The sequence below is a fragment of the Centropristis striata genome, chromosome 23, assembly GCF_030273125.1.
Source record: "Centropristis striata isolate RG_2023a ecotype Rhode Island chromosome 23, C.striata_1.0, whole genome shotgun sequence".
Lineage (NCBI taxonomy): Eukaryota > Metazoa > Chordata > Actinopteri > Perciformes > Serranidae > Centropristis > Centropristis striata.
The window spans coordinates 21,665,160-21,691,547 of record NC_081539.1 but is presented as its reverse complement, the minus strand read 5'-3'; the positions used below and the strand labels follow the sequence as shown (position 1 = coordinate 21,691,547).

At 37.8% G+C, this 26,388-nt stretch overlaps 1 protein-coding gene across 4 annotated transcripts; it reads left to right on the top strand.

The window, feature by feature from the left end:
• LOC131961730 (TLC domain-containing protein 4-B-like) lies at nucleotides 1-24,873 on the top strand. 4 transcript variants are annotated; one of them, XM_059326588.1, is made up of 7 exons: nucleotides 1-109; nucleotides 10,986-11,155; nucleotides 12,509-12,598; nucleotides 14,184-14,242; nucleotides 14,509-14,603; nucleotides 20,865-20,938; nucleotides 21,647-24,873. In XM_059326588.1, exons 2-7 carry the CDS (start codon nucleotides 11,001-11,003, stop codon nucleotides 21,963-21,965), a joined length of 792 nt encoding a protein of 263 aa, XP_059182571.1. In that variant the 5' UTR covers nucleotides 1-109; nucleotides 10,986-11,000; the 3' UTR covers nucleotides 21,966-24,873. The 4 variants fall into 4 exon arrangements, with proteins under 4 accessions (XP_059182571.1, XP_059182569.1, XP_059182568.1 ...); XM_059326587.1 differs by lacking the exon at nucleotides 1-109 and adding an exon at nucleotides 4,870-5,235; XM_059326586.1 differs by lacking the exon at nucleotides 21,647-24,873 and having other exon boundaries at nucleotides 20,865-21,376.
• The last annotated feature ends 1,515 nt before the right edge of the window (nucleotides 24,874-26,388 follow it).

Sequence of the window (26,388 nt, the reverse complement as noted above, 5' to 3'; positions counted from 1 at the left end):
TCTAACTTTGCTTTACCTGTGGATCAATGAGACACACTGGAGAGTGGAAGCCTTTTTTCTGCATGCTGCCAGTACCCTGTGCAGTGTCTTGAATATAACGTTGAAAAAGGTAGAGATCGACATGCTCAGTCTAAGTTATGTCAAATTTTGGCCACTGTATTGCAGTGTGAGGTTGCTGTCTCTGAATTTGTTCGGTGATAGTGTATGTCCTCTCCTGAAGCCCACTATGTGAAATTTGCACAAGAGTTTAACATAGTGAGGGATCTTTATTTATTTGCTCACCATAAGCTGTAGAGACCACCTTGTGCTGTTTAGATTCCTCATTCATGGACTTGGGGATTTTGTTTATTGCTAAAGTGACAGTCGCTGTTAGGAAGTTTGTTTTTGTGATATTGTTAAGAAGGTTATGATTATTTGTGCCATTGTTACTGTCAATACCTGCATGCCTTGAAAGAAGGTCTTATTTGTGTTTTTCTTCCCAACTTTAACTCACATTTTGGAGCTTTTCCTTGTTCACTGGAGAGAGGTGCCATAATATGTATTTTATTAAGTTGTGCTGTTATCGTTTCTGATATTGTAACTGTAAAGACATTTGCAAGCCTTGGAAGAAGGTCTCTCCTGTGTATTTCTTCCCAAGGAATACTCCAATTTTAACTCTAGACTTAAAGGATTTGGGGGAGTTTTGTCAAAAACCAACCTTGACCAACCTTTGCCTTAAAACCAGCATCAATTCTTCGAGGCATTTGTTCACACTGCCCATTTATTCAAAGGTCCCATCACTTGTTCATTGCAGTAGTTATGTGCTATAACATATTAACTAAGTGTGAAAAGGAGGCAACTTTAGATAAGGGAACATGTGTTGGCTAATAAGTGTCCAACTGTTAGTGAATTAGTAATGATCAAGATGTCACTTTAGTATGGGGAACATATTCTAAGTAACAAAGACTTAACATAGAGTCATTTGGACTCTATTAACACTTGTGGTTTTGTGTTTTCTTATGTAAGAACAGACCATATTCATTAAGTGTTATTAAGGGAGAATAACTTTTCTTGTGGTACTACTACCTTATAAAGTCCATACAAAGTAAAGCATATTAAGATCTTAACTCATATACAACAACTTCCCTACTTACTACTAATAAGCAATAATTCAGAGGTTATTGACGGAAAACTCTTAGTTAATGGCTTACTGATTGTATAATAAGGCCATGCAGAATAAGGCATTAATAAGTACTTAACGATGACTAATTAAGAGCCAATATGTTACTAATTTGCATGCTAATAAGCAGCTAATTGATGTTGAATACGTGTACCCTAATATAAATAATAAATAATAATAAAATAAATACATTTTTAAAATAAATATATATATATATATATATATATATATATATATGTGTGTGTGTGTGTGTTTTTCATTGTTGTTGTCGTTGAAATGTATGTTATTTTCACTGTTTTTCTCTTGTGTTTATCTTCCCAAGGAAAACTTAAATTGTACTAAACTTTTTTGGAGCTTTTCCTTGTCCACTGGAGAGAGGTGTCATAATATATGTTTTAATTTAATTTAATTGAACTATTATTTTTTTTATTTAATTGTAATTGTTTTGTTTCATTGTTGTTTTTGAATGTATGTCCTTTTCACTGTCAAGACACTTGTAAGCCTTTAAAGAAAGTCTCTCTTGTGCTTATCTTCCCAAGGAAAAATCCAATTCTATTTTTTTTTTTAGCTTTTCCTTGTCCACTGGAGAGAGGTGTCATAACATATGTTTTAATTTTATTTACTTTTATTTTAATGGTTTCGCTTCATTTCTCGTTTTTTAAATGTATGTCCTTTTCACTGTCAAGACATTTGTAAGCCTTGGAAGAAGGTCTCTCTTGTGTTTATCGTCCCAAGGAAAACATTAATTTTAATAAACTTTTTGTTGTTGTTGCTTTTCCTTATCCAATGGAGAGCTATATATGTTTTTGTTTTTATTTTATTTTATTTTATTTTATTTTATTTTATTTTATTTTATTTTATTTATGTTTTTGTTTCATTGTTGAGGAAAGGTCTCTGTGTATTTCTTCCCAAGGAATACTCCAAATTTATTCAGGATGTTTAGTCTGTATCCTAGCAACGAGGTCATGTAGAACTTCACATGGAACTTCTGTCCAAGTTGCCTTGGGTGGAATGTACACAAGATTTGTTATTATATGATTGAACTCTCTTTGTACATAATATGGTCTTATACTAACTGCCAATAATTCAAAGTCTAGACAGCACATCTTCTCCTTGACAGTAACATGTGCAGGACTGCAACATCTCTGGTTCACAAATAAGGCCTCTTTTTTCTTGCCACTAGCTTTAGCATCTCTGTCCGATCGTATGAGAATGAAGCCAGGTAGTAAAACCTACAGTCTATGAGTAAAACACAAGAAACTACACTCACGGTGTACTTTGAGTCTTCATCAATATCTCCAGTTAATCACTCTTGTCAGAGAATTGACGTTTCCCATGATGCCTGATGGCAGAAATGGCTTATATCTCCATTTCCATGCCTTCACTTTTGCACCAGCACGACAACCACAAAAACGCCTCTTTAACTCAGCTGGAATAGGGTGATGGTGTCCTCCAGACTTCGTTCCTTCGTTTACTCCGTTTGCTCTTCTCTTGAATAAAGTCTTCTCTCCACAGAAGTATCCATCAAAAATACGACAAAAACCCGATAAAAATACATAAAATTCAGCAAAATTGAACAAGATTACAGAGCTACCAGACTATGCAGGTAGTCTTGAAGCACAGTCTGGAATATGATCCGGGGGAAAAAATATAGCCGTCTCCCCTCACTTGGGTTGTTGAGGTTCCCTGTGGGTTCCTCAATGGCCTTCACAGCAGGCTTGAGTTAAACTACTGTGTTTACAATTATGATGTGGGATGATTTAAGTTTTTCAAGTGACTCAAAAAGCCTCTTGTGCTGAGTCATGGGGCATTCCATCAGAAATCAATCATTGTTTGATCTCACCTCTTTCGATTTGAACACATTTCTTCCTACATGCTAACCTGCATGAGATTATTTTTTTCCATCTAACTAAAGTTGAAATAAATGCAACTTTTTTTATGTGTTATAGGGTAGACACCCCTGCCATCATTTGAGCAACAGTTGACTTTTGATGTGTCATTCATTCAATTTTCTACTTCACCTCAAACATTACTTTAGTTTTGTATTTGTTTACCATCACATGACTGAAAAACTAAAATGAAATTATATGTTGAGGAATGCCAAGTCAACAAAAATGTGAGGATCTTTACTTTTTATTTTGAAGCCACTGGTCAATGGCTGATGATGCTTTGCCCCAGTCACTTGGATCTAAATACTATGTTTTGCCTGTTGGTATGTATGGCTCCACTGAAATCAACCACGAGTTGATCAGGATGTCTGGGGAACATAAAGGATGTGAAAGGTCCCTTTGATCAAGAGACAGCACCATACGACCCACCGGTCTTGGGCATTCTGAACTGTGACATGGTCATTTCTTCAAAGACCAGGACATCATCTTCAACTGTTATTGGTTCTTCTATTTGAGTTGTTGCCATGCCATAACCTTCAACCTGCAATCGGGTTAAAAGTAGTTGTAAGTAAATGAAAAGTAAATGATTCCTAGTGTTCTGAAAGTTCTTGCCAAACTTAACTTAGCTTCAGAAATTTGTTCTCAGCAACCCAACGTGATATTGGAATGCATTGGAGATAATCAGTTGCATCAGGCTGTAGCTAGTATTGTTTTTGCCTCGTGAATGTATGTGTCATCATGATAAAATACCATAAACTTGGCACTTTGCCAGGTGTTTGTTATGTTGTTCAATTGTGTAAAATGCAGTCACGTGTAATTGAGATCAATATTAAGGCCAAGTTTGGTGTGGTCTGAGCAAGGATGGAACATTGACACCCATGGCCCGATTTGACATCAAGGTGGTGTGACCCTATCGTCAGATAAGGTCTCTGGTGACCTTAGCAAAGGTTTACAAATAGTGTGGAGTCAGTTGCTGCAGGATCTGGCAAACCTTCCTTCCTGGCAAACCTGCTTGTTGACTCTGTTAAACTTGTTTTGACAGAAAACTGTCATGGTTTCTCAGAAACCAGTTAATGTTGTACTGCGGCAAGGATGTTGAGGATTAGGGTTGATTAGGATCTTTTACAGTAAAAAAAATACTTTTATGATTAAAGAATTCTGAATTACAAATGGGAAAATTTTCGCGGGATCAGTTTTCATCTGTGAGCATTGTGTTGTTTGTGAGTTAGGCACATCTCGGTGCTGTAATTACTCTTGCCTTGCTCATTCAATTTATAGGAGATGTCATTTTAAATTGCAGCCACTGGTCATTTAATCCCTCATTTGCCCTCTGGCAGTGTGTATGAGTGGGCTCTGCACTGTGGCTGACATCCGAGGAGGGACGGGGGACCATAACACCAGTAGCCTAATATGACACTGGGGCTTAAAACTGCTGTTGCGTGTTTTCTAATATTCCCCTTTGCACTGTATATGAATGTAGCCCCTCATTGAATTATAACCCAATGACAGAGCATAGTAGCTCTGATGCAATTCTTGCACACAGCAATAACAGATATTTGCAAAAAATATTTAATTTCTTTAGTGGTGTCAGTGATGGGCTGGATTTGAAGGCCTTCATTGGAGGATTCATTGGCACTGAGACCAGTGCAATGGGCCAGGCTGCTGTTTGCTTTACTGGCTATCTTGTCTGATTTACCCTGGATCAGTTCAACAAGCCTCAGCTATAAATAGACACAGTGAGTGTTCTTGGGCAGACCACTGTGGTAGTGTGTGTGTATCTTTAAGAATTCCGCTGTAAGTTGAGCGCTATAGGAGAGAGAGAGAGAGAGAGAGAGAGAGAGAGAGAGAGAGAGAGAGTTATCCCACACACCCAACAACCCCCGTCGTTTCTATAATCGAGCGTCGAGCTGCATGATCTGCACCTCTGCAATTATGCACGTTTCGTGTCGGATGGGATTCTCGGTAAACACCGCAAAACTGACACCGACGCTGGGCTCCAGCTCCGCCGCATCCCCCACAAGTTGTTAGCGTGTGCGCGGAGCAAGAGGCGGGCTTGTCTTGTTTATCAAAAAATGACTCGACATGGCTGTGGCTTTGACTCAACATACACGGCTTCTCGAACGACCCTGGAAAAACCATAACCAGCTGAGAGAGTGAGGCGGAAATCATCTTCATGAAAGTCATAAGGTAGGTCCATCCGGGAGCTTTTTTATTTTCACTCTTTTTCATACCCATGACTGGTACACAGACACACGACCAGGCCAGTGTTATTTTCCCTCAACACATTTTTACAGCAACAGCAGCTGGCCAGGCAATGCGGCGTGAATTGGCCTTGTGTGTGATTTTTGCTTGGGAGAGTGCCTCCATGATATTTGGTTCATAACATGTTCGACTCGGGGCTATCGATTGTGCCCAGCAAATCTAAAAAAGCGATCCAGGTGATGCACATAGCTAAGTTATTTTCGTGGCCGTGGGACTATCGTTTCCTCTTTAAAAACGGTCCACCCGTGTTACGCAAGCGCATTTTAACCTTACCAGTCGTTATAGTTACACATGGAGCTGGCGAAAACAATCTTCCAAGAAAACCTGTTTCAGTCCTGCACATTGGAATAAACATCACTTCCAAGAATATCCAGGCCTGTTTTTAAGGCGGGCCCAAACATATCAGTCTCTATCTTAATGGTTGAGACAGTAATAAATCAGTAGGGGTCTAAGGAACACTCCTTATTTGGTAGGTAATACCTCTAAAGTCATTCTTCCAAATTTTTATAGCATTTCCAGTCTGACATATGGACATCTGCTTGTTTTTTCCCCACTAAATAATTGGCTGTTGTGATGTCTTTCATGAGTCTGGATTGGAGTTTATAGGTTCAGCCCCCTTTTGTTTATCACCTCTCCTCTATCTTGAATTAAATGCAGTAAACAGCCCCATCACAGCTGAAACAATTGGCCAGGAAGTAAGCAGGTAATTACACTCTTAACAAATTCACTGTTTTTTCTGTGTGGGTGTGAAATGTATACATATTTGCTAAAGAAACACACATGACAGCAGTATTTGTTAAAAAGCAGGTTTTTGTCATGTTAGAGAGGCTATTTAAACTAGCAGTGCTTGGTTCACCACGGTGCTTCAGCTGTTACTGTTAAGTCGACCTCTGTAACCGTTTGCCCTTGGCAACAGGGTCCTGCATGGGAACTGGCAGGACGCAAACATGTGTGTGCGTAAAATAAACTCTCTGTGATGGGAATTTCAAAACTAACAGGAGAGAAGTGTCTATGTAGTTTTTTTCTCACATGCAGATGGAGTCAATTTAACATCAGAGTAACAGAAAGTGGCACAATCCCACGTGCCATGCTAGAACAATCTAATTGGTAAAAATGAGGTTAAGGCCTTCATGCCAATGCACCACCATGATTTAACAAACTCGCAAGCAAACAAACAAAGGCTTATCTAGGTCAAACGTCAAAGTGTGCTTCCCTAATCACGCCATTGGCAGATTTTTTATCAAATAGCTTTTTAACGAGAAGTAAACAAGTTTTGTAAGAATGGCTGAAGGAAGTCTTATGTCTCCTCAGTTAAAATCCAAGTATGGACTCTTGAAGTATCCCTCTAATAGCAAAAAGTATTTCTGCCTTGCAGCATGCATTATTGTACTCACTGCCCACTAATGCATTACAGGAAAGCAAAAGGAGAGGTCTCTGTGGAATTGGCCTCCCAGTTCCCTGCTGACTTTTCTTGGTTAAAGTGTTTCATTGTGGTGCGCACTGTTCGTCCTCGAACATTTCTGTGGTGTAGTGCACAATCAAAGGCAGGTATACAATCACCAAGGCCAGAGCTCCAGGGAGTGGGATATGTGTGTTTTTTAGTTTGCCTGTGCTTGGAGATACTGTGTTTTTATTGCTTCGGAGATGTAAACATATGCCTTTAAAGTTAACTGATTTGTCCTCTCACCAAGAGCTGGCACGGTCAAATCAGTCCATATGCAAATAGCTCGAGGCAGCACTCATAAACAGTTCGTTGGCTGCAGTGGACCTCTGTCACTGACATACATTTAGCCAGCGTGCATGCAGAGCTGATCGTTTTGGATCGTTGTTGTTTTATAGAGAACACTCATTTTTCATCCAAATAAAGATATGACAAAATGGGTTTTAAGCGTTGGTACAGAGCTCTACTACACATTGTGTTACTTCAAGGCTTAGAATTTTGAATTATATTAATGTATCAATATGAAATGGATTTCACAGAACCATCCTGTGGTGTGCACCCTTTTTACTGTGTTCCTGCGTTGCACTCTCGTTTTCTAACACATGGCTGAACCGTGTCCATTTAGGATGCTCTTACAGCAGAGCTATGAGACCAGTCGCCTCTAGCCTGGAGCAGAGCTATGCCATATTCAATGTCATATCAAAAGTCGTACAAAGCGGGCATTCCAAAAATATTGTCATGTTATATTGATGTATGATAATTTGACACGCCAGGCTTAACCATGTGTTTTTTTCATAGAGACTATTTATTGAATTAGCAGAAAGCTATATTGTGATATGTATTCTTGTTAGGGGTGGGGCATCGCATCGACGTAATCGACTACGTAGATCGGGGATGGGCAACTGGAGGCCCTGGGGCCGCATATGGCCCGCACCCTCACTTGAAGTGGCCCTCAGTACAACTACATGCATTTGACCATGAAATCTTGAAAGTGCAGTGTAAAAATTCACAAAATTACTTCTTGCAATTAATGTTGGTCTGCTGTTCTTGCACTGAAAAAAAAAAGAAATCACCGTAAGTGGTTATTTTTTATTTGCTTCAAACCTTTTGTATTCCTATTTATGCTGTTAAACATGCATTTGAGCATGAAATATGTTAAGTTACTGCACTGAAACATATTTAAAATTGCAGTTTCTTATCTGGTTAAGTGCATGGTCATATTGTCGATGAAAAATTGTGGCCCCCTCCAGCATTTAAGTTGCCCATCCCTGACGTAGATATATCGATTCATGAATGTACGTCAATTTGCGCAAAGAAAGTAAGAGGGCCACTAGTGGTGGGAACAGCAGGTCTTTTTCAATGTACCAAATCACTAGAATCCGGTCTTTTAAAAAGATAAATACAAAAAGATTTGTTCTTTTAATCATTCAGTACTTAACCTGAGCTATGATTGAGTATCAGTACTCACTGAACTGAAACACGGCCGACCATTCAGTTCTGCCTGCTATGTAACCTGAAAATGGCCGTACGTTAATAAGCCAATGAGCTGAGAATTAAGCTGGATAAAGCTACAGTTTGCAAATTGAAAGTTGAAATAACAATTATAAAACACACAGAAATAAAAAAGCATTTATTGGTGCGAAACTAGTTTACTGTATCAAACCTTGCTAGCATGAATAACTAAACTAACTAACTAAACTATTTATTACTTAACTTATTTTAACACAAAACACACTTAAATATGCAAGATTACTGTCACTACTAAACTAAGCTTATGCCTCCTCGGGGGTTGCTAAAACATGACATAAATAAACACTTGACATTATCTTTACAGTATAATCTCACTTGATTGTCTCTTTTTGTCCTTTCAAATTAAAAAAGCACCTATTATCAAAACAGGCGACTCTCACAGGGCTCCAGTTCACTGTACTAGTACGTTCAGTTAACTGAATGACTTCTGTGTGGAGTCCAAAAAACATGCAGCTTAGGTTTAATTGGTGACTCTGAATTGCCCGTAGGTGTGAATGAGAGCATGCATGGTTGTCTGTCTCTATGTGTCAGTCCTTTCTAGTCTGGAGCACCTTTAGTGTAGTCCCTATGAACATCTGCTTATGAATGCAGAATCGGGAGGCAACAGGACAAGACTTATTGGAAGTGTTCTGGTTTCAGTCACTTTTGATAGGCCCTTGGTTGCATACAGGTAAAAATTTGTGAGGAGAGCAAAAAAGTTTTTGGAATTGGCCAAAATGCAATCTCAGAACCCATCAGCTATTGTCTGACGACAGTTTAGCTTTTTATAGTTTTTACATTGATATGAATAGAAACAATTGTTAAATTAATTTGTTATTCTGTGTCTCTGTTGTCTGTCTCTGTTGTCTGTCTCTGTGCGTGACGCAGGTCACTATCAAAGGTCACTATGCATGCCTTGTCCACTAAACCTTGGTTGTACTATCTCTCTCTTTATGCATTTATATATTAATCATGAAATATGATTTTGATACAATGATTATGTGTGTGTGCTAATATTGTTTTAAAAACTATGATTACTTTAAATACATATATTCCATTTGCTTAAGCTGATTAAGATTCTATAGTCTTTGTCTCCAAATTATATCTGTAAAACATAACAAGGCAGAAGGTTTTGTTGAATGTTTTGGAGAACAGGCCAGGTCAGGACTTGACGTGCCTGGCAGAGAAGATTGTTGGCCGGTGACATGATGTGTCCCTGTATTGATTAAAACTGACGAATCGGTGGATCAAGAAGGCGGAACTTCCTGGAAGAAATGCTTAGTAAACAATTGTTAGGATAAATAACGGGTTCGAGGGAAAGGATGGAGGGGTTCAGACTTCACAAACTGTAACCAGTCTGTGTGTATCAGGGACATGTAGAAAGTGGACCCAGAGCTCTGTAATTTAACATTTCTTGACGTATTGTAATAAAATTATGTTAAACTGAGAACTTGGACGCCTCCTGCTCATCATTCCCCATCAAACGATCTGCGCAGAGAAATAGGTGAGGATTTTCGGTTGATGTCAGATTATTCAATTTTCAAGGTTTCATCAAGCTATTTTTCTAACACAATCCATTCATATATGTCATCTCTTAACCCTAAGAGAAAGTCTTGGCCTGGATAGTCACTGGTTGCACCTATACCCCCAAAATATTGGCCTTTGCCCCCATAGGCTAAATCATCATCAGGTGATGGGTTCTGAGATTAGTAATGCTCTGATTGATGGTGTATATAATACAAACTTGTAATTGCTAAGTTGGACGGTAGAATCAGGTCCCCTACAATATATAAAAAAAATTGAATGACCCGTCATCTTACCCTCCAAAAACTGAAAGAAAGCTACTTGTTCCCCTCAATATTCTGTCCTAAACTGACTTCAAGATACACTGGATAGGTAGCGTTCACTGAACTCACTTAACTGCATTTTGGTTTACATGTCAACTATCAACGGAGACAACAGCTATGTGCTTGGCTCAGGAGCAAGGGTCAAAGGTTTGGTCAAAGCACGCAGAGATCAGGCTGATGATCCAAGTATTACTCTGTCAACTGAGTCTGTACATGATTTGGTATTGTGTTGTTGATCAAACTGACATGCTTTTGGATGCCAGCATGTGTCTCTGGCACATGGTATTAATTGTCCCTGTGTCCTTTGTTCTGTAGCTGGTGGTGAGAGAGAAATATATAGTAGTAAACAGTCTTTGTGCCAGGTGTGTGCACATCCAGGAAGCTTTTTATGAGCAGCTCTGAAAGGGTTATTACATTGTCATGTGGAAGATGTAAAGTAGGACACTGACAACTTGTTGTCGTTATAGCTCACTGACGTTTTTTAAGCAAACCAAGCGAGGTCCAGAGTGAGTAAAAAGCACATTCTTATGTGTCAGTTTACTGGATGGTACAGTAACTGAACATGTTCATTTTTGTTGAGCTTCCTGGGAAAGAAGGTGTGTGTGTGGTTTAAGAAGCTGTGTGTACAGAGACCACAAAGACTGGTTTCAGCACACAGACAGTGTGTCTTGATACTTTTGTCTTCTGTCTGATGAGCCACACTTCCTCTGTAACATAAACCCAAGAAGTAATACATTAGCAGCCCTCCTGCTCGAGTTGAGTTTAAAATTGACTGGGCCCCTACTGACGGGGTTTTTTTCAGATGCACTTTCAGAATGTTGTAATGAAACAACCCTCTTCTTTCCAACCTATACCTTCTTTCTTTCATTTTCCCACAGTGGGGTTGGGTGGCCATGGACCCATTCAGCCAGCTTATTCTCACCATCTCGGTGACCAGTTTCTTCACCTTCCAGTGGCTCTTCCACAAAGTAAGCCCGTGGATGTCCATACGCATCAGCCCCGGCTTCCTCAACCTCAGTGACAAGCAGAAGGTGGAATGGAACTCAAGGTGAGCCAACATACTTATGATCATGATGAGTCTGAGTAATTACGTGCCATTTAAAAAGGAAAGGGTAACACTAAGTTCAGATGTTGGCCAGAAAGAGTTTGTTTTAGTCAGCCCACGTATTTCCTGTGACACTAGTATCTGACTCACTAGTGGGATGCATTGTGTATTGTGTGATGTTGCTCCACATGTCACTGTTTCAAGGTACCAGCAGCATGCTGGAAACTCAAAGGAACAGTGCCATGAGTGTTTTTTTATGCTTACTTTGGCTGTATTTTTTTGTCAATGTAACCTCATACTTTTAACATTTAACAATTATCTACTCATGCTTAATTTTTACAGATTCCTCAAAATAATAGAAAACTGTTATCCTTTGTAATCCCTTATCCCTTGTTTCTCTGCCAGTTTCAAAAAAGAAAAGTTATTCAACCCTGTTTTCATGTCTGTTGCCTTCATTCCTATCGGGCTTTGTATTTTACTGAAGCAATAATATACTATTTTAACTTCACAGTCATCAGTCAGAATGAATAGACAAGAAGAGATGCTTCAGGGACACAGTGTTCATACTCATCAACAGACAATTTGATCAAACAACAACCAAGTGTCGTCTGTTGTCATGTTGTTTTATCTGCTAACTTGTTACAGGAACATTGCAGATACTGGCTAGAACAACTAGATAGGAGTGTAAAGATGGAGGGTGTTTGTGTCTTGAGTGAGACAGAAAGGCTGCTGTGATCTTTCAGCATTATGAGGAGCTGTAGTATAGATTGAAGGCCACTGGATGTCTGGCAGGGGAAGAGTGTTTGAAAGGATCTGGCCTGGTCCACCTTGCATGAATCCGTCATTTTAATTTTCACTCATACTCAGTTTATTACTCACAAGAGCACTTGTACAATTGAAATAGTCACATGGTTTATGAGCACATGGAAATTATTGATTAGTGGGGATCCATCCAGGCTATGGAGGATCCCTGTTGAAGTCCATGACTCTACAGATTCCAGTCAGTGCAGCTGTCATTGTGTCTTAACTGACTGATGCTGAGAAGTGTCAGACTGTCTCACTGCCTCCATGACTGACTGGGACTGTGTGCTGCTCTGCCTGACCCTTCAGCAGTGTTTAATCTCTTAGTCTAATTGGTCTGAATCTGTGTGCAGCCCTGACAGGCAATCAGTTGATTCACCGTGAGCACTAAAAATGTAGCACTCTAAGCCACGGAGCAGTTCCAAGGCACTTTACTGAATAAAGATAAATACTCACTATTCCTTTGGCAAGCTTATCGAACACAATACCTCAGACATGTGTCAGTGTTGCGCTTGTCAGTCAGTAGATCATCACGGCTGTGTGTTCTCATTTCAGGACGGTTTCAACATTTCACGCACTGTTGGTGGGACTCTTCTGTCTCTACATCTTGTTCTTTGATGATGCAGTCAATGAAGACCCAGTCTGGTGAGAATATGGCTGTCTATTGCATGTGTTCAACCTTTAAATTGCTTACTTTTTGGAAATTTCATAAAGTGTGTCAGCTTTTTTCACAGTTGGTCGGATTGTCCAGTCCATTTCAAACTTTAGACTATTACCCCTTCCAACAACAAGAATAGGTAGAAACCTAGTAAATAGCTGGACCATGTTAGGTCAGTTTGCTAAAATGAATGCAGATTAATGTAAAATTCTGGATATTAAAAATTAATCTCCAATTCTCTGTAGGGGTCCCAGCTGTATTTGTTCTCAATATATACTGAAGAAGCATATCACATGAAGATACATTTAAGAAGAATAATGTTTAAAGAGAGATCTTGCAACACGGATAACGTTTTTTGACACTTTAGCCAAACTGTGTCAAAAGTTTAAGCTAACACCCACTGATGTTTGCAGAAGCCCTAGCTAACCCATTTTAGTAATGCTATAAGGCTGTTAGCTAAATATCTAATATGTGCAAAAGTAAATATAAATACATTATACTTGACGTCCACAGCACTTTACACACGTCTCGCCAAAAACTCAAGAGCAACAGTGTCAGGAATGGTTTAAAAAGTGAGTTTGCCTGCTTTAAAGTGCGCTTTAAAACATTAGCAAATCTGGCTAATTAGCTGACCACCTACTGAAGCAACCTTGCATAACTTCCAAGGCCAAGAAAAAATATTAACATATAGCTAACCTCATTATTATGTGGCTGTAGAGGTAATGTTTGAAAAAGCCCTATTTAGAACTGTCACATCCACTGTGGGAGCCAAAAATTTACTATATTAGAGTTAAGGATATCATTAGCGCTCCAACGCACCCGGCCAAACCCATTACCTAAGACATTGTTGCGTTCTTTAAAACTTGTGTTAGTTCCCATGAGTGAAACACATTGTTTAAAAATATGCTGAAAGCCAACATTTGGTTATGTTTCAAAAACATTGTAATTGCATTTAAATTGTTCTACTTAGAATACTGTCCTATAACATTGACGCAGATAAGCTCTCCCGCTTTACAAGAACAGTGGTGATTTATATTATACATGTCTTCTAAGTGGATCATCAACTTGTGAGGATATTGTGCAGCCTTAGCTTTCATCTCTGCATTAAATTATGCATGAGGACATCAAGTGTATGCTTAAGGTCTGTTTACGTTATTTTTACATGGTTCTTATTATAAATAAGCTAACTGGAAACAGCTAACAAGTCAGCAGGAGACAACTCAAGTAGTCGGTGCTAACCTGTTAGCTAGCTAGAGCCGAAAAAGTCTGGAAAAGAAAAACCTGCTTGTGTAAAAAACTTCCATTCTTATTAATGTAAACTGCATATGCATTATTCTAGCATTGGAGGCATGACTGGTATAGTAACACTAAAAAAGGGGTAGTGATGATAACTTCAGCTTGAAGAGAATGGGACATCTGCAAGTTTAGAAGTGGTTCAGATTTTCAGATACAGTGTACTTGTTTTTTTGATACTACCACCAGGAGTCACCATAGTCAGACATTTTTATCACCTCAGGGACTTTAACATTTAATCACACAAACCAAGTCAAACCAAATGTGTTCTTTCCATAGGGGAGATCCTACACTGGTGAAAACTAATGTTGCCATCACAACAGGCTACCTCATATCCGGTAAGAGAAGCATGCAGTTTACCCAAGTAATGTTTGTGAAAATGAGACCAAAAGAACATGCACGTAATTGGTAACAACGTGATAAATGTAATGCTTGGATTACTCACTTGAGTTTGGGACCTGCTGCTGGTCAGAAATAAAATATTTAACTTTTAAGTAAAGCACTTAAAGTTTACACTGTGGACTGTATCAATTATATCGACTTTAAATGTCTTGATTGCACCAATGACATGTTATCTCTCTGTCTCTTTATTTCTCTTCCCCAGATCTGCTGCTAATATTTTACTATTGGAAGGCGATAGGCGACAAGTTTTTTGTAGTTCACCATCTGGCAGCATTGTATGCTTACTACTATGTACTGGTGAGTGCCCTATTGTCCAATAGCAGAACGTGCAGGCAAGATGGGAAAGAGACAACCAAGGGTGAACAGCTGTGTCCTGTCAAGCTGGGCCTTTTACCTCATTTAGCCACCATTCAGTGTGTGTCCATGACTGTCCCCATGCAGCCATACGGCCTATATAGGTTAGTTAAATATGCAGAAGTACAAGGTCAGCATGTTCGACAAGTGACAGACCCCAAATTGTACAAACACAGCAAAGAAGGAAGCCTTTTAGATATGTAAAGTCCACCTTTCTGGCTTCATGGTCGCTTTCAGTGGAAATGAAAAAGTGCTACAGAAAGTAATGCACGAGTTGGTGAGTTACAGTATCAGTTGCTGTATCTTTTCCCATTAAACATGGTGTGTTCCAGCAGGAGAAATTGTCTGGTGTTCTTTAGATGTGCAGGTACTTTAAGTATATTGGTTGTATTTCTTAGCTGCCCTGGAAATTACTGCTGGAATGATGAGAGAACTGCAGAAACACATTGATAATTGTACGTTTCACATTGGTTTGACATTTCACTTATTTTTAGAAACAGTCATAGTGTATATCACACTAAATGTGAAGTATTTTTTTGTTATGGTGCAAATATGTTGGCTTGAAATTTTTCAGCTCAAGTGAGACACATGATGCTGTGTTATGAAAGCCCATCAGTGTTGAGGAAGCCTCATTCAGAAAACAGGCTTTTTAAACATTTTGCTTGTTGTCTTGTGGACAGACCTGACAAAGAATGACTTCAGACTTTTACAAGTCGGCATCATGATGGAGTTATTTCTGCATACTTTTGATCCATTTATTGCAATAATATAGCACTTCCTGAAGAAGGCGGTGAAATTCACCAAGCTGTTTGCACCTCCAAATGATTTTATGAACCCAGACATGACAGCGTTTAGTTTGTTGTTGGCTGTGTATTTCCACAGCAACTAAAAAGCAGCAGTCATGGCTATTTCAGCCATGACTGTGTGGAAAGAAATGGCAGAAAGAAACACTGGTACTTCCACCAGTGCAAGTTATGCAAATAAACACACAAATTATATTGACATTTTGGTCCATGATGAAGCTCGTACAAGTGAAAACACCATAAAAGCCCTCTTATCAAAAGGATGTGATGTTTGCCTCTCTCAGTACAACAAATCAGCTTTTTGATGTGAAGGATTTGTTAGTGTCATCGTGTATCATTTCTGAAATGAGAATCAACTCTGGGTATTAGCCTGATAATAATTTCACAGCTAATCTGAAGTACTAATTAGCGACTCGCTGGTTATTCCTGTGCTGGTAGTTTACAGTTGGCTCTTACCAAGACATGGAGACAGTTTAGTGTACTCAGCATTTATGGGCAGTGCTGTTCACTCTTGGTTCAATCTGAAACCCTCTAGGTCGCTAGGATCTGTTGATAATTATTATGGAAATGAATGACTATGGTATTTTTTGCATGGAATGCTCAATGATGGTACTGGCTGATGACCCCCCCTCCTCACCTTGCCCTTAAAATTTCTGTGCTTTCTGTTTGTTTTACTGACCCCCTTTAATGTTGTGTGAATATGACGTAAGCTGAACGTTTCTGAGCTTAGCGCAGCTGAATGCTAAACTGTAACACTGTGTGCATGCTGGCAGTTGTGAAACATTCTACGCAGGCAGGGTTCTTTTCTTGTTACTGTGCATGCCAACAAACAGTATTTAACATTCTTAATTACTTCCCTGCCTATCTACATTACCTTCCGCCTGTCTGTTTTTGTGCCAGAGCCTAGTTCTGCCTCTTCTTTCTCTTCCTTACACTCCTCCTGAGATTCCCTGAAAAGGGAAAACTGACAAAGCCGCTCAAATAATATCATCAACATGACCCCAAGATGATAGTGCATCATCAAATAGCCAGGCCCTTTTTAATACCATGTTGAATGCATTCTGTCAGGTGTACTCCTGAACTAATAAGTTTCTTTTATACCCATTTTTATTTTAGTTAAGTACACCTACAGGGAATCTATTTTGTTCCCATGCAATACATGCTGTGTATTTTCTCTATAGAGTGAAATGCAAAAGGACATACAGTGTGCATTGCTCTGCCTGAGTCCCCATACGTTAACTATTCTTGGACTTAATCTGTTTTTCGTGTTACCATTGGCAAATGATCATGAACTGGGTAAACAGCAGGAAAGCTCTATTTGGTTCCAACCACATGTAAACCCTGCAGTCCAGATTTACCCCTAGTTACGTTCCACTCACTGGCTGGATTTTCAGATTTGTTTGTCTTCTTTAATGTGACACATTATTAAAATGAACATTATCTGTCTTCATTGCTTTGTTAATGAGGAATATTCCTTCTCCACATCTCTGTGTCTTAACAACAATAAGATTAAAACAGTGTCACATTGTTGGAATATGATTTCTAATTGCCTGTAAATCCAGCCGTTTATTTGGAGCAACAGAGCAAGGCCCTGTATCTAAAACAATTAGGTAAATGAGACGAAGTAGGCCATACTGTTACTGGACACTCATGACTGTTAACTTGGAATAGATCTGAAATTCATGTGGGATAACAGAATGAATGCTCCGCGTTAGTTACCTGTGTTAGGAAACACATTACTGTAGCGATACTGCGGTAAAAACAAAGATAAAAGTGGTTAACCCTTGATGTCATTTTCATTTTATTTAGTTTTGTATCCAGTCTAATGTGTCATATGTTGTCAAAGTCTTATTAGTTCATGTGTTCGGTGTGTTTATGTGAGAGTTTTCATGTCAAAAACAAAATAAGTGATACCTACTGAATATGAATATTAAACCTGAAGGCACACAGCCACATTAAGGCCTAATTGAATTTACTAAGTTGGGATACTTAAAAAACAAAAATCAGCTTGATGTCATGAGCTTATTGCTATGTTTTGATTAGTGATTAATCATAGTCACTAATGGCTTGGTCAAAACAGTGTTCAAGTAATGTATGCTTTTTTTACTAGCAGCATAATCTGTATTTTGTGTGTGTTTTAACATTCTTCTATAGCTGAATCAAAATGATAATATAATAACTGCTGTGTAAATATTAGATGCATGCTTTCTTCTCAGTGTTGTAAGTGTTGCTTCTTATTTGCTTCCAATTGTGGTGGCATCTTCTTTATTTAATTTTCTTCTAATATATCTGTGTGTCTGTCTCTTTGTCCTCCGCTGACTTTAACATAAATAGCCCCTCTTCAAACCCTACATGCAAAAACTACCAACATCAAGTCGGGTTGTGTCATCCCCCGTTCATGCAAAAACTACCAAAAGGGTTGTGTGTCATTTAGAAACCCAGAGCAGGTCTCGATCTAGATGGGGACATTCCTATTCCTGTCTTGTCTGCTACTATTGCTGTTGTGTTGCACTGAGCAGATATGATGCCCAGTCACAGTATGGACTTACCAGTTCCTAGAGGTACTAGCATGCTCATGCTAGGTAGAATTTCACATCATGTGATACAAAAACTGCAAAGCAGATGTACCCTATGTGTTTGTGTCACATAGTAAGTATGTTTTAATGACCAGCTTTTGTTTCAGCCCTGACGGTAAGTCTTCCTTTACATGCTGTAAATTCCAGACTGCTAGCCAAATTACCTTTAACTTAAAGTTCTCCATTATGGAGAAAGGAAGCTGCCAAAGTAATAAATAAATGACTTGAGGGATTCCTTAACATGCCATTAAATCTACCAAAAATAATTTTAAAAATAAATGTAGGCATTCATTATTTGATAAAATGTGACATAAATTGGTTTCTGTTTTCATTGTTTTTTTTGTTGATACACCTCTGTATTAATTCCCTAATTCATTTATTAATACTCATCTTTAATCCACCTTTTTATTTATTTAGTTTTATTTATTTTAAATGAATTTATTTTTTTGTATATAGTTTCATATTATTTTTGGTGCATTTAATTGCATATAAATGTATTTATCGAGTAATTTATTTTTTTTATTTCGGCAGCTTCCACCTTCCATACTTTGTGGGTCTTTTACTAAAATGTATTGTCATGATTTTTATCTTAATTTTGAGTTTGACTTATGTTCTGAATTTGTAAACACAAAATTCAACTTCAGAACACAAGAGTCAAATTAAAGCAATGTCAATTGCACTTAAAATTAAGATGTAAATCATAGCACTCTGTCTATTTAATACAATATTTCAGTCAGAACACTTCTTTCAGCTTTATTGGGCTAATGGCACAATGTTAGCACCATTTTATAATCTGAGTGCTTGATGTTCAACACTTGATTTAGCAAGGTAGGCCAGGGTCAATGGTGTAAGATCATCTTCTGTTCAGCAGCAGCTAAGAATCGAGCTATTGGAGTGGAAACAAGGTCAATAATAGTGCGCATAAACCACAGACCATAGCATTTTAGACGTCTGATAACTTGGCTATGAGCTCAGGTACAAACCTGCTGAAGATGACCTCATACAACATGGGATTCAGGCCATGATCTTCTAAACAATCACACGTTTGGCGGTTAAACATATTGCTCTTTACTCTGCATGGCTTCTGATTGCTTCTTTTTAAATAGTGGCTGGCTGAATGTACAGTATGTATGGTTGTACAGTATGTGTTTCAAAGCCTGTGCTGTGTTATTATGTGTGATATTTGCTCAATACTGTTTTTAATGTTGACATGTCTTTCAGATGAATTGCTGTGTTGTGTGGTCTTTACACTATGTTTTTCTGCTCGCTGGATAAAAATACATACATGTTACTTGGCAGTAGCGGGCCTATAGTTTGGTGTACGTTTGCATTAGTGATTTCTAGCTAAAAAAATTCTTCACTATATGTTAGCATTTTTGCATGAGGCCTTTGGTGTTTAGGGATTCTTTAAGTCTTAAAGAACCCCTAAACGCCAAAGGCCTAATCTTAAAGTTTAAGATATAGATAATCCAGGTGTTGCTTATTCACTCCCATATTAGTCACATTATTTGAGGCAAAACCATTTATTGTCTCACTTGAAGCAGGTCCATTAATCTATGTCTCTATTATTTTCCACATTTCCATTAAATTTGATAAAAAAATAATCATGGTTCCTAGGGGATGATTTGTTTGGAATTTTTTCAGTATAGTACACTTAATTCCATGGGAAGGCATCTCAAAAAGAAAGGGGAAAAAAAAATCTAACGCTCAATTTTCCATTGCATTTTCTATTCATGGTCTCCAGAGGAGGAATCATGAATTTTTTTATACTCCTAAGAAGATGAACCATTTCCGTTTTTGAAAATTGGAGCAAAAAATGTCAATATTTTAAACAAGATCTCTGATAATGAAATAAATTGATTGCCATAAAATATGGTCCACAGATTCATGCTCCCTAGTGAATGAACCCTTTTAATGTAAAGTTACAATTTCAAAGAATGGTCTCTTTGGAGGCACCAAATAAGAATGAATGTTGCATAAAAATGCAGGTGCCTTTTTGAATCTTACTTTCCAGAGATCTAAAGTGTCACCTGCGTGACATCAGACAGTTGTTAGTTTGTTTTGTTGGGGTTTTTCAAGTTTCATCACCTGTAGTCACCTCTCTTTTCCTTGTTCATTGGCCATAGTAACGTTTGTTTGCAACGTTAGCAAATACGATAAACAGAATGCACACGTGAGTTGAGGAGCGATAGATGATAGAAAATGCATCACCAACTCAGTACTGCTTTTGATTTTTTTTTTTCCAGTAATCTCGCCACAGACACCAGTCAAATGGAAGGGCTTTAATTAGTGGGCCATAGCTTCTTTCACCATTGTGTTACTTTAATCCATAAAGATAGTGACTTAAGAGACATTTATTTCAATGAAAAGCTTTGAAATTATAACTTTACTGTAAACAACTGGTGTAGATACATTGTTATTTTGCACACCACCAGTTCTTTATGATCCTTTTTTATAGTAAGGATGAGTTTGTGCTCACGATAGATGAGAAGAATGAATCATTAGGAAGTCAAATTAAAGACCAGTCTAATTTTAGCTAAAGACTAATTGTGTGCCCTGAAGGAGAAGCTCTTTTGTTAGATCTGCCAAATAGGTCTATATTTGGTGATGACTTCATCTAATTTTAGACTTGAGCTCCACACACAGAAAAAGTATGTCTTGAAGTATGAAATGTATAGTCTCAACATGCCTTGAAACTGTAGACATACCTGAGTTACTCTGAGGCGGTACGTCAGTTTCATGCCTGCTGATCCAAATGACCTGGCTGTCTTGTTTTTGTCCCTTTCATGTTTCGTTGTCTTCCTGTTCTTACCTTGTTCTTCCAGGGCCAAGGAATGTTGCCTTATTTTGCTAACTTCCGTCTGCTTGCTGAGTTTTCTACACCATGTGTGAATCAGCGGTACGTACCCGGAGATTACCGGTATATGTCAGACGTTGTATTAATTGTTATGAATTTTAATTACATGAAGGTTATCCCCTACTTTTTGCATGTTGTCTTTGTGTTCAGACTATCTGATTCCAAATCCTTTGTTTCAATAATATGTTCTTATGAAGCATCATTTTTCAAAGTTAATGGTATTATTATGGTTAAACAGGAAAATCCTGCACCCTGCTGTTGGAAAGCAGTACTCACAATTTATTTAAACCAACATTTGGGTTTCAAGTGGACCTTTGTACATTATTTTGCAGTTGTTATTATAAAGAGATTCGTTAACTGTGTGGAACTGAGTGGTGATGTAAATGTGATGCAAAAACAGAATAATACTTCACATCAGATTTTCTGAAAAACTTAAGTTATTATGTGTAGCTTCTTATTAATTTAGATGACGTAATTTTGTATCACAATATATTATCATATTGAATTATCGGCCAGCCCTTAATATTACTATAACTCGTATAACATCACCTGCAAAAGGTTCTTGCCTACATGTAAAAAAATATATAACAACTCCAACCCATAGCCAGGTTGCAGAATTTTCTCAAAATCTTTTGTCTGTAATAGAAAATCAGATTCTCTCGAAGTAAAAAATCAGTAACTATTTTTGTAAAGTGTCAAACATCTTTATCCATGTAGATACTGTTTATTTAATCATGTGTTGTGTTTCAGCTGGTTCTTTGAGGTACTAGGTTATCCCAAGTCCTCCCGGCCCAACATGGCGAATGGCGTCGCCATGGCGGTAGTCTTTTTCATGGTCCGCATCGCCGTCATGCCAGTCTACTACATACGTATGTATGCGGTCTACGGCACTGAGGCCTTCTACCTGGTGCCCTGGGGTGGCCGTGTGGCATGGATCTGCTCCAGTATCTGCCTGGACATCATGAACATCATGTGGATGCATAAAATCGCCCGCGGCTGCTACAAGGTGCTGCGCTCGGCAAGACAGAGTAAAGGCGGCACACCTCAGGAGAACGGGAAGTCGGATTAAGGGAACCAGGGTGTCAGTGGAGAGAAAACGCCAAAATGACGTCACTCTTGGTGCACAGGGGAGCAGCAGCTTGGACACTTACTGTCGCACCTGGGATGAGTGATATTACAAGACTGAATGTAATGAGGGTTATTGAGCTTTTTTGGAAAGCAGTCGCAGTCACTGAGATGTCTCGATGGACCGCTTAACCGCTTGGTCATCCCTAAGCCATGAAATGACCTCTGAGCAATACCACAATTGTGCATGGCCAATTATTTTTTCTTGAACAATCCACCACTACACAAAAGAGTACGTCCTGGGACAATGGACTGCTAGCCCAACCACAAATTGTCAAAAAGTTTACCGTTCTTTACAAACTTAGTGCTCAACAAAGACTTTAAAATGTTTTTTTTTTATGGTATTGTTACTGCTGCCTGAGTCCTAGAATAAAAATGATGAAATGTGATATTGATTGTGGAGCAAAGATTTCAAGGGAAGCTGGAAAACAGTCCTCAATGATGGTCAGTGCCATAAAATAATCGTCAGATGCCTGTTGAGAAGGAAGGTCAAGCACCTCTTTTTTTCCTCATTAAATCTTGAGCTAAATTAGCAAGGACTTGACTGACGCAGAGGGGGATTACATCAAGTGCAATCACAGAGGAGAATGAGTGTGGATAAATCAGTTCATCACTCACCCACTGTCATTCAGTTCAGAGGTTCATTTAAAAAACACCCTTTTAGGACGTTTATTAGATATGGTGAGTCTGCACTGCATTTGAATGGTTCATTCATATAATGTAGGGGTTGAATGGGCTTCAGTACGCTGTGTGACGTGTAGTTCTCTTGTTTTGCCGGGTTTGAGGCAAATAGGTAGTCAAACATACAACTAAAGATGCTGTTTTGAATGAAAGGGATGTAAAGGGCACCTTAGACACGCTAAAAGGGAAACTGAATGTCAATGCTGTGTTTGTACGCTGACATTAAGTGATGCAAGAATATTTTTTTCCTTCATAATATTTAGGCAGCAGTTTAAAATCACATGTGCACACAACTTGATACTTCACAGAATGGAAAAAAATATTGCATTGCATAAACTAAGAAAGGTTGTTGACAATGTTTTGTGGAAGCTGTCATGATTTTATTTTCACATTGTGCAATGCATGTTAAGGGGGGGGGGGCTGACCTGGAGTACTGATTCTGTATCAGTGTCATAGATAAACTTAATGATATATTAAACACAGTACAAACAAAGAGCAACTGCTATGAAATGTTAATTTATGCTAAGAGGTTTGGTGGGGAATGTTCATAGGATTCGGACACTCCTCTACCTTTCCCAGCATCAGGTTTATATAGTATATAATATTCATATTTATGATGTCTTTTTTAGGCACAGAACTGCTCCAAATTTACTCCTGGGCAACATTTGCCAACAAGCTGCATGCTGCTATATGTTTACCATGAGGAATTGGACATTGAAGCCGGTAAATTAAATTCTGTCCAGTGCATTCATTTGAAGGAATTTGTTTCTGTGGATTTTAATTTTTGTGTCAAATCGAAGATTATAATCTGTGTTTCAGATGGTAATACTTCTGTATGAGTCAAGACTATTTTGTAGTTTTAAAGCATTGTGATACAAATAGCTTCTGCCTCATGTTACATATGATTTCCAATCAGCTGTTAAACATAACGTGCACCTCCATATTTATTCATGAGATTGATACAAGGATTGTGTTTTGTTTTCAGTGGACAAGAACTGGAAAACACTGAACACAAGAACAGATCTGCTGTTTTTAAGACCGATGTTTCATTTTAAATTAAAGGTTGTAGTTCATTGATGATTTACGAAACATGTACTTGAATTTCCATTGTATATGTATCTTTATATGAGCTGTACATCAAACGCTTCTGTCAAATGTTTTGTGAAACAGAAACAGGGATTGCTCGTTTTTGAAAGTACGCCTTATGTTCAGCATTTGATTTTGTTGCCTTTTTAAAACAACTTCTAATTGCACAGTGAATATTTTGTTCCATCCAGCTCCTCACAACACTGAAAATGTTTTCCATGTCTGATGCCTGTCTGAAGTGATTGTTTGGCCTTTTGTAATAGTTTCAAATGTAAAACCAAGATGCTTGTTCAGTGCTTTTATTTTGTTATAGTTTTAAGATTTCAAAGATTTACGTATTTGTGCCAGTGCTTAAGCCACTCCAAAAGATTTTTTTTTTCATATCCATGCATTTTCATACAACAGTGCCAACTTGAAACCATGATTTGATGGTTCAGACCAATTCTGTTCACATCTCTGCACACTGCAGTTAGTCACAGTATGATGGCAGTCAGTGTAGTTTGGCATGGTGAAACGGTGTGAAAGACTTCTTTCACTAACGCCATTCCATTACAGCCAGTGTGTTTGGAACAGGATGGACTTGGGTGGATGTCATCTACATCACATGTGGATATCACAATCGCACATCTTAGATAAGAGTCAGAATGTGTTTGTTAATATTTCACTGGAGTTAAATGGAAAATGATGCAAGGGTTTCAGGACAACAGGCCACGTCTGTTAGGATCAGGTCTGTATGCAAAGTCATGCATGGTCAATATGGTCTTCATGCACCCTCTATAACTGCATGTTGTATTGCATGGGGATTGCACTGTAAACAAAATAGCATATACATTTGCAAGACAAATTTTGTTCTTTTCTTTTTCTTAGTACATGTACATAATGTTTACTTAAACGTTCTTCTTGTACTGTGCCACATAATGTAATCCACAGATGACGATGATAATGATGTGATGAAAACATCATAAAGCAGATATTTAGTATAATATCCAGCACAGAAATAATCAGTAAGGGAATACTTGAATACTAATTGGCACAGTCTGTAACAATCTGGGCAGTGCAAAAATAAACATTAATCCTATGAGCATCTTGCATTATATGCGTACCATTGTCTTTAATTTATTAATCCAACAGACGTAGACGTAAATCAAAGCAGATGCTGCGGAGTAGAGAGCATGGTGCTGCTAGTTCAACTGGTGTTGGTGTTTCTGTTCTGAATGTTGTATGGGGGAGAGATGTGTGTAGGCGGAGTGTTTAGTGACATTCTATGAATGTATTGGAGAAGAGAAAATATTTGTCATTTACATTTTCATTTGTTCTTTACAATAAATACCAAATTAACAGATGTGATGTGTATCAGTCGGGTTGGAGCACAATTAATCTGATGCCTTATTATGGATTCCATCATGCTGCTGGAAACATTATTACACAGCAAGACATGTTGCATGAAATGAGGCTTATTTATTTTTATATCAGTATCATTGCCATTTTGCACACAGGTAAGTAAGTGTAAATGTAAGTAAATTCCTCCATACATACAGAGATAGCTAAGAGATAGGCGATAGTAATATATATAATACATATTAAGTTAATTATTAAGAATAATAATAATTAAATATCAATTAACAATGAGAATTTATAAAATAGATAAATAAAATTGAAATTAAAGGGTTTTTATAAAGCATAAGTATAATTTTATATTTTTTATAAATTATACGTAGTAGAAAACGTAAGTTGAAAAAATTTCTAATTAAATATCAAATAATAAAATAAAAGGGAAGAGATGAAACATATAGTAGATAAATCTAAATTAAATATAATATATTTTAACTAATTTTATTATTAAGTAAAAATATCAAAATAAAAATGAAGACATGAGTAATATATAAAACTAAATAAATAAAAATATAATTAAATAAAGATAGGATGTCATTTTGCAGACTTGTATTCTATTATTAAGTTAAAAAACACTTGTACACATGAAATATCAAATAATAAAATAAAAATGAAGAGATCAAAAACAAAGTAAAGAAATTAAAAATAAATGAAAGATAATTTTTCATATGAGAATTTTTTTCTCATATTTTATGGCAGCTTAATTTCTACTTAAAGCCCTTTTATGGCTTTCTATTACAGTGACAGGAAAAAATAATCAAACTGACATTTTACATGAAAAAGATTTTGTCTATTTGTTGTCACAATCTAGTTTGGACTTGGTACAGGATGATTCATGACTTGACGCCATCATTTCTGCCCCCTGCTGGTAGAATAGGGTCATCTCAACAAGCATTAGACCTTTTTCACTGCAGGCATTTTGGCTTGTCATGGTAGCAAAAGCACAGGTGAAAATATTAATGATTGCTGGGTTCTATTCAGTAAAAGCTATTACAGGGAAATGGCCCGCACAATATCAGAGCCTTCGCAGTGTCTTTTTGAATATTTCCTGTCAAGACAATAATTGACTGAAATTCCTGCTATTAACATCACCTGGCCACAAATATGTAAGTACCAAGTGTTCAAGTCTAATCCATCACGCATCCTTAGGGACAGTTTTATTAAGTGATCATTTTAGTTGAGTAAATGCATATAGCATACATATCAGC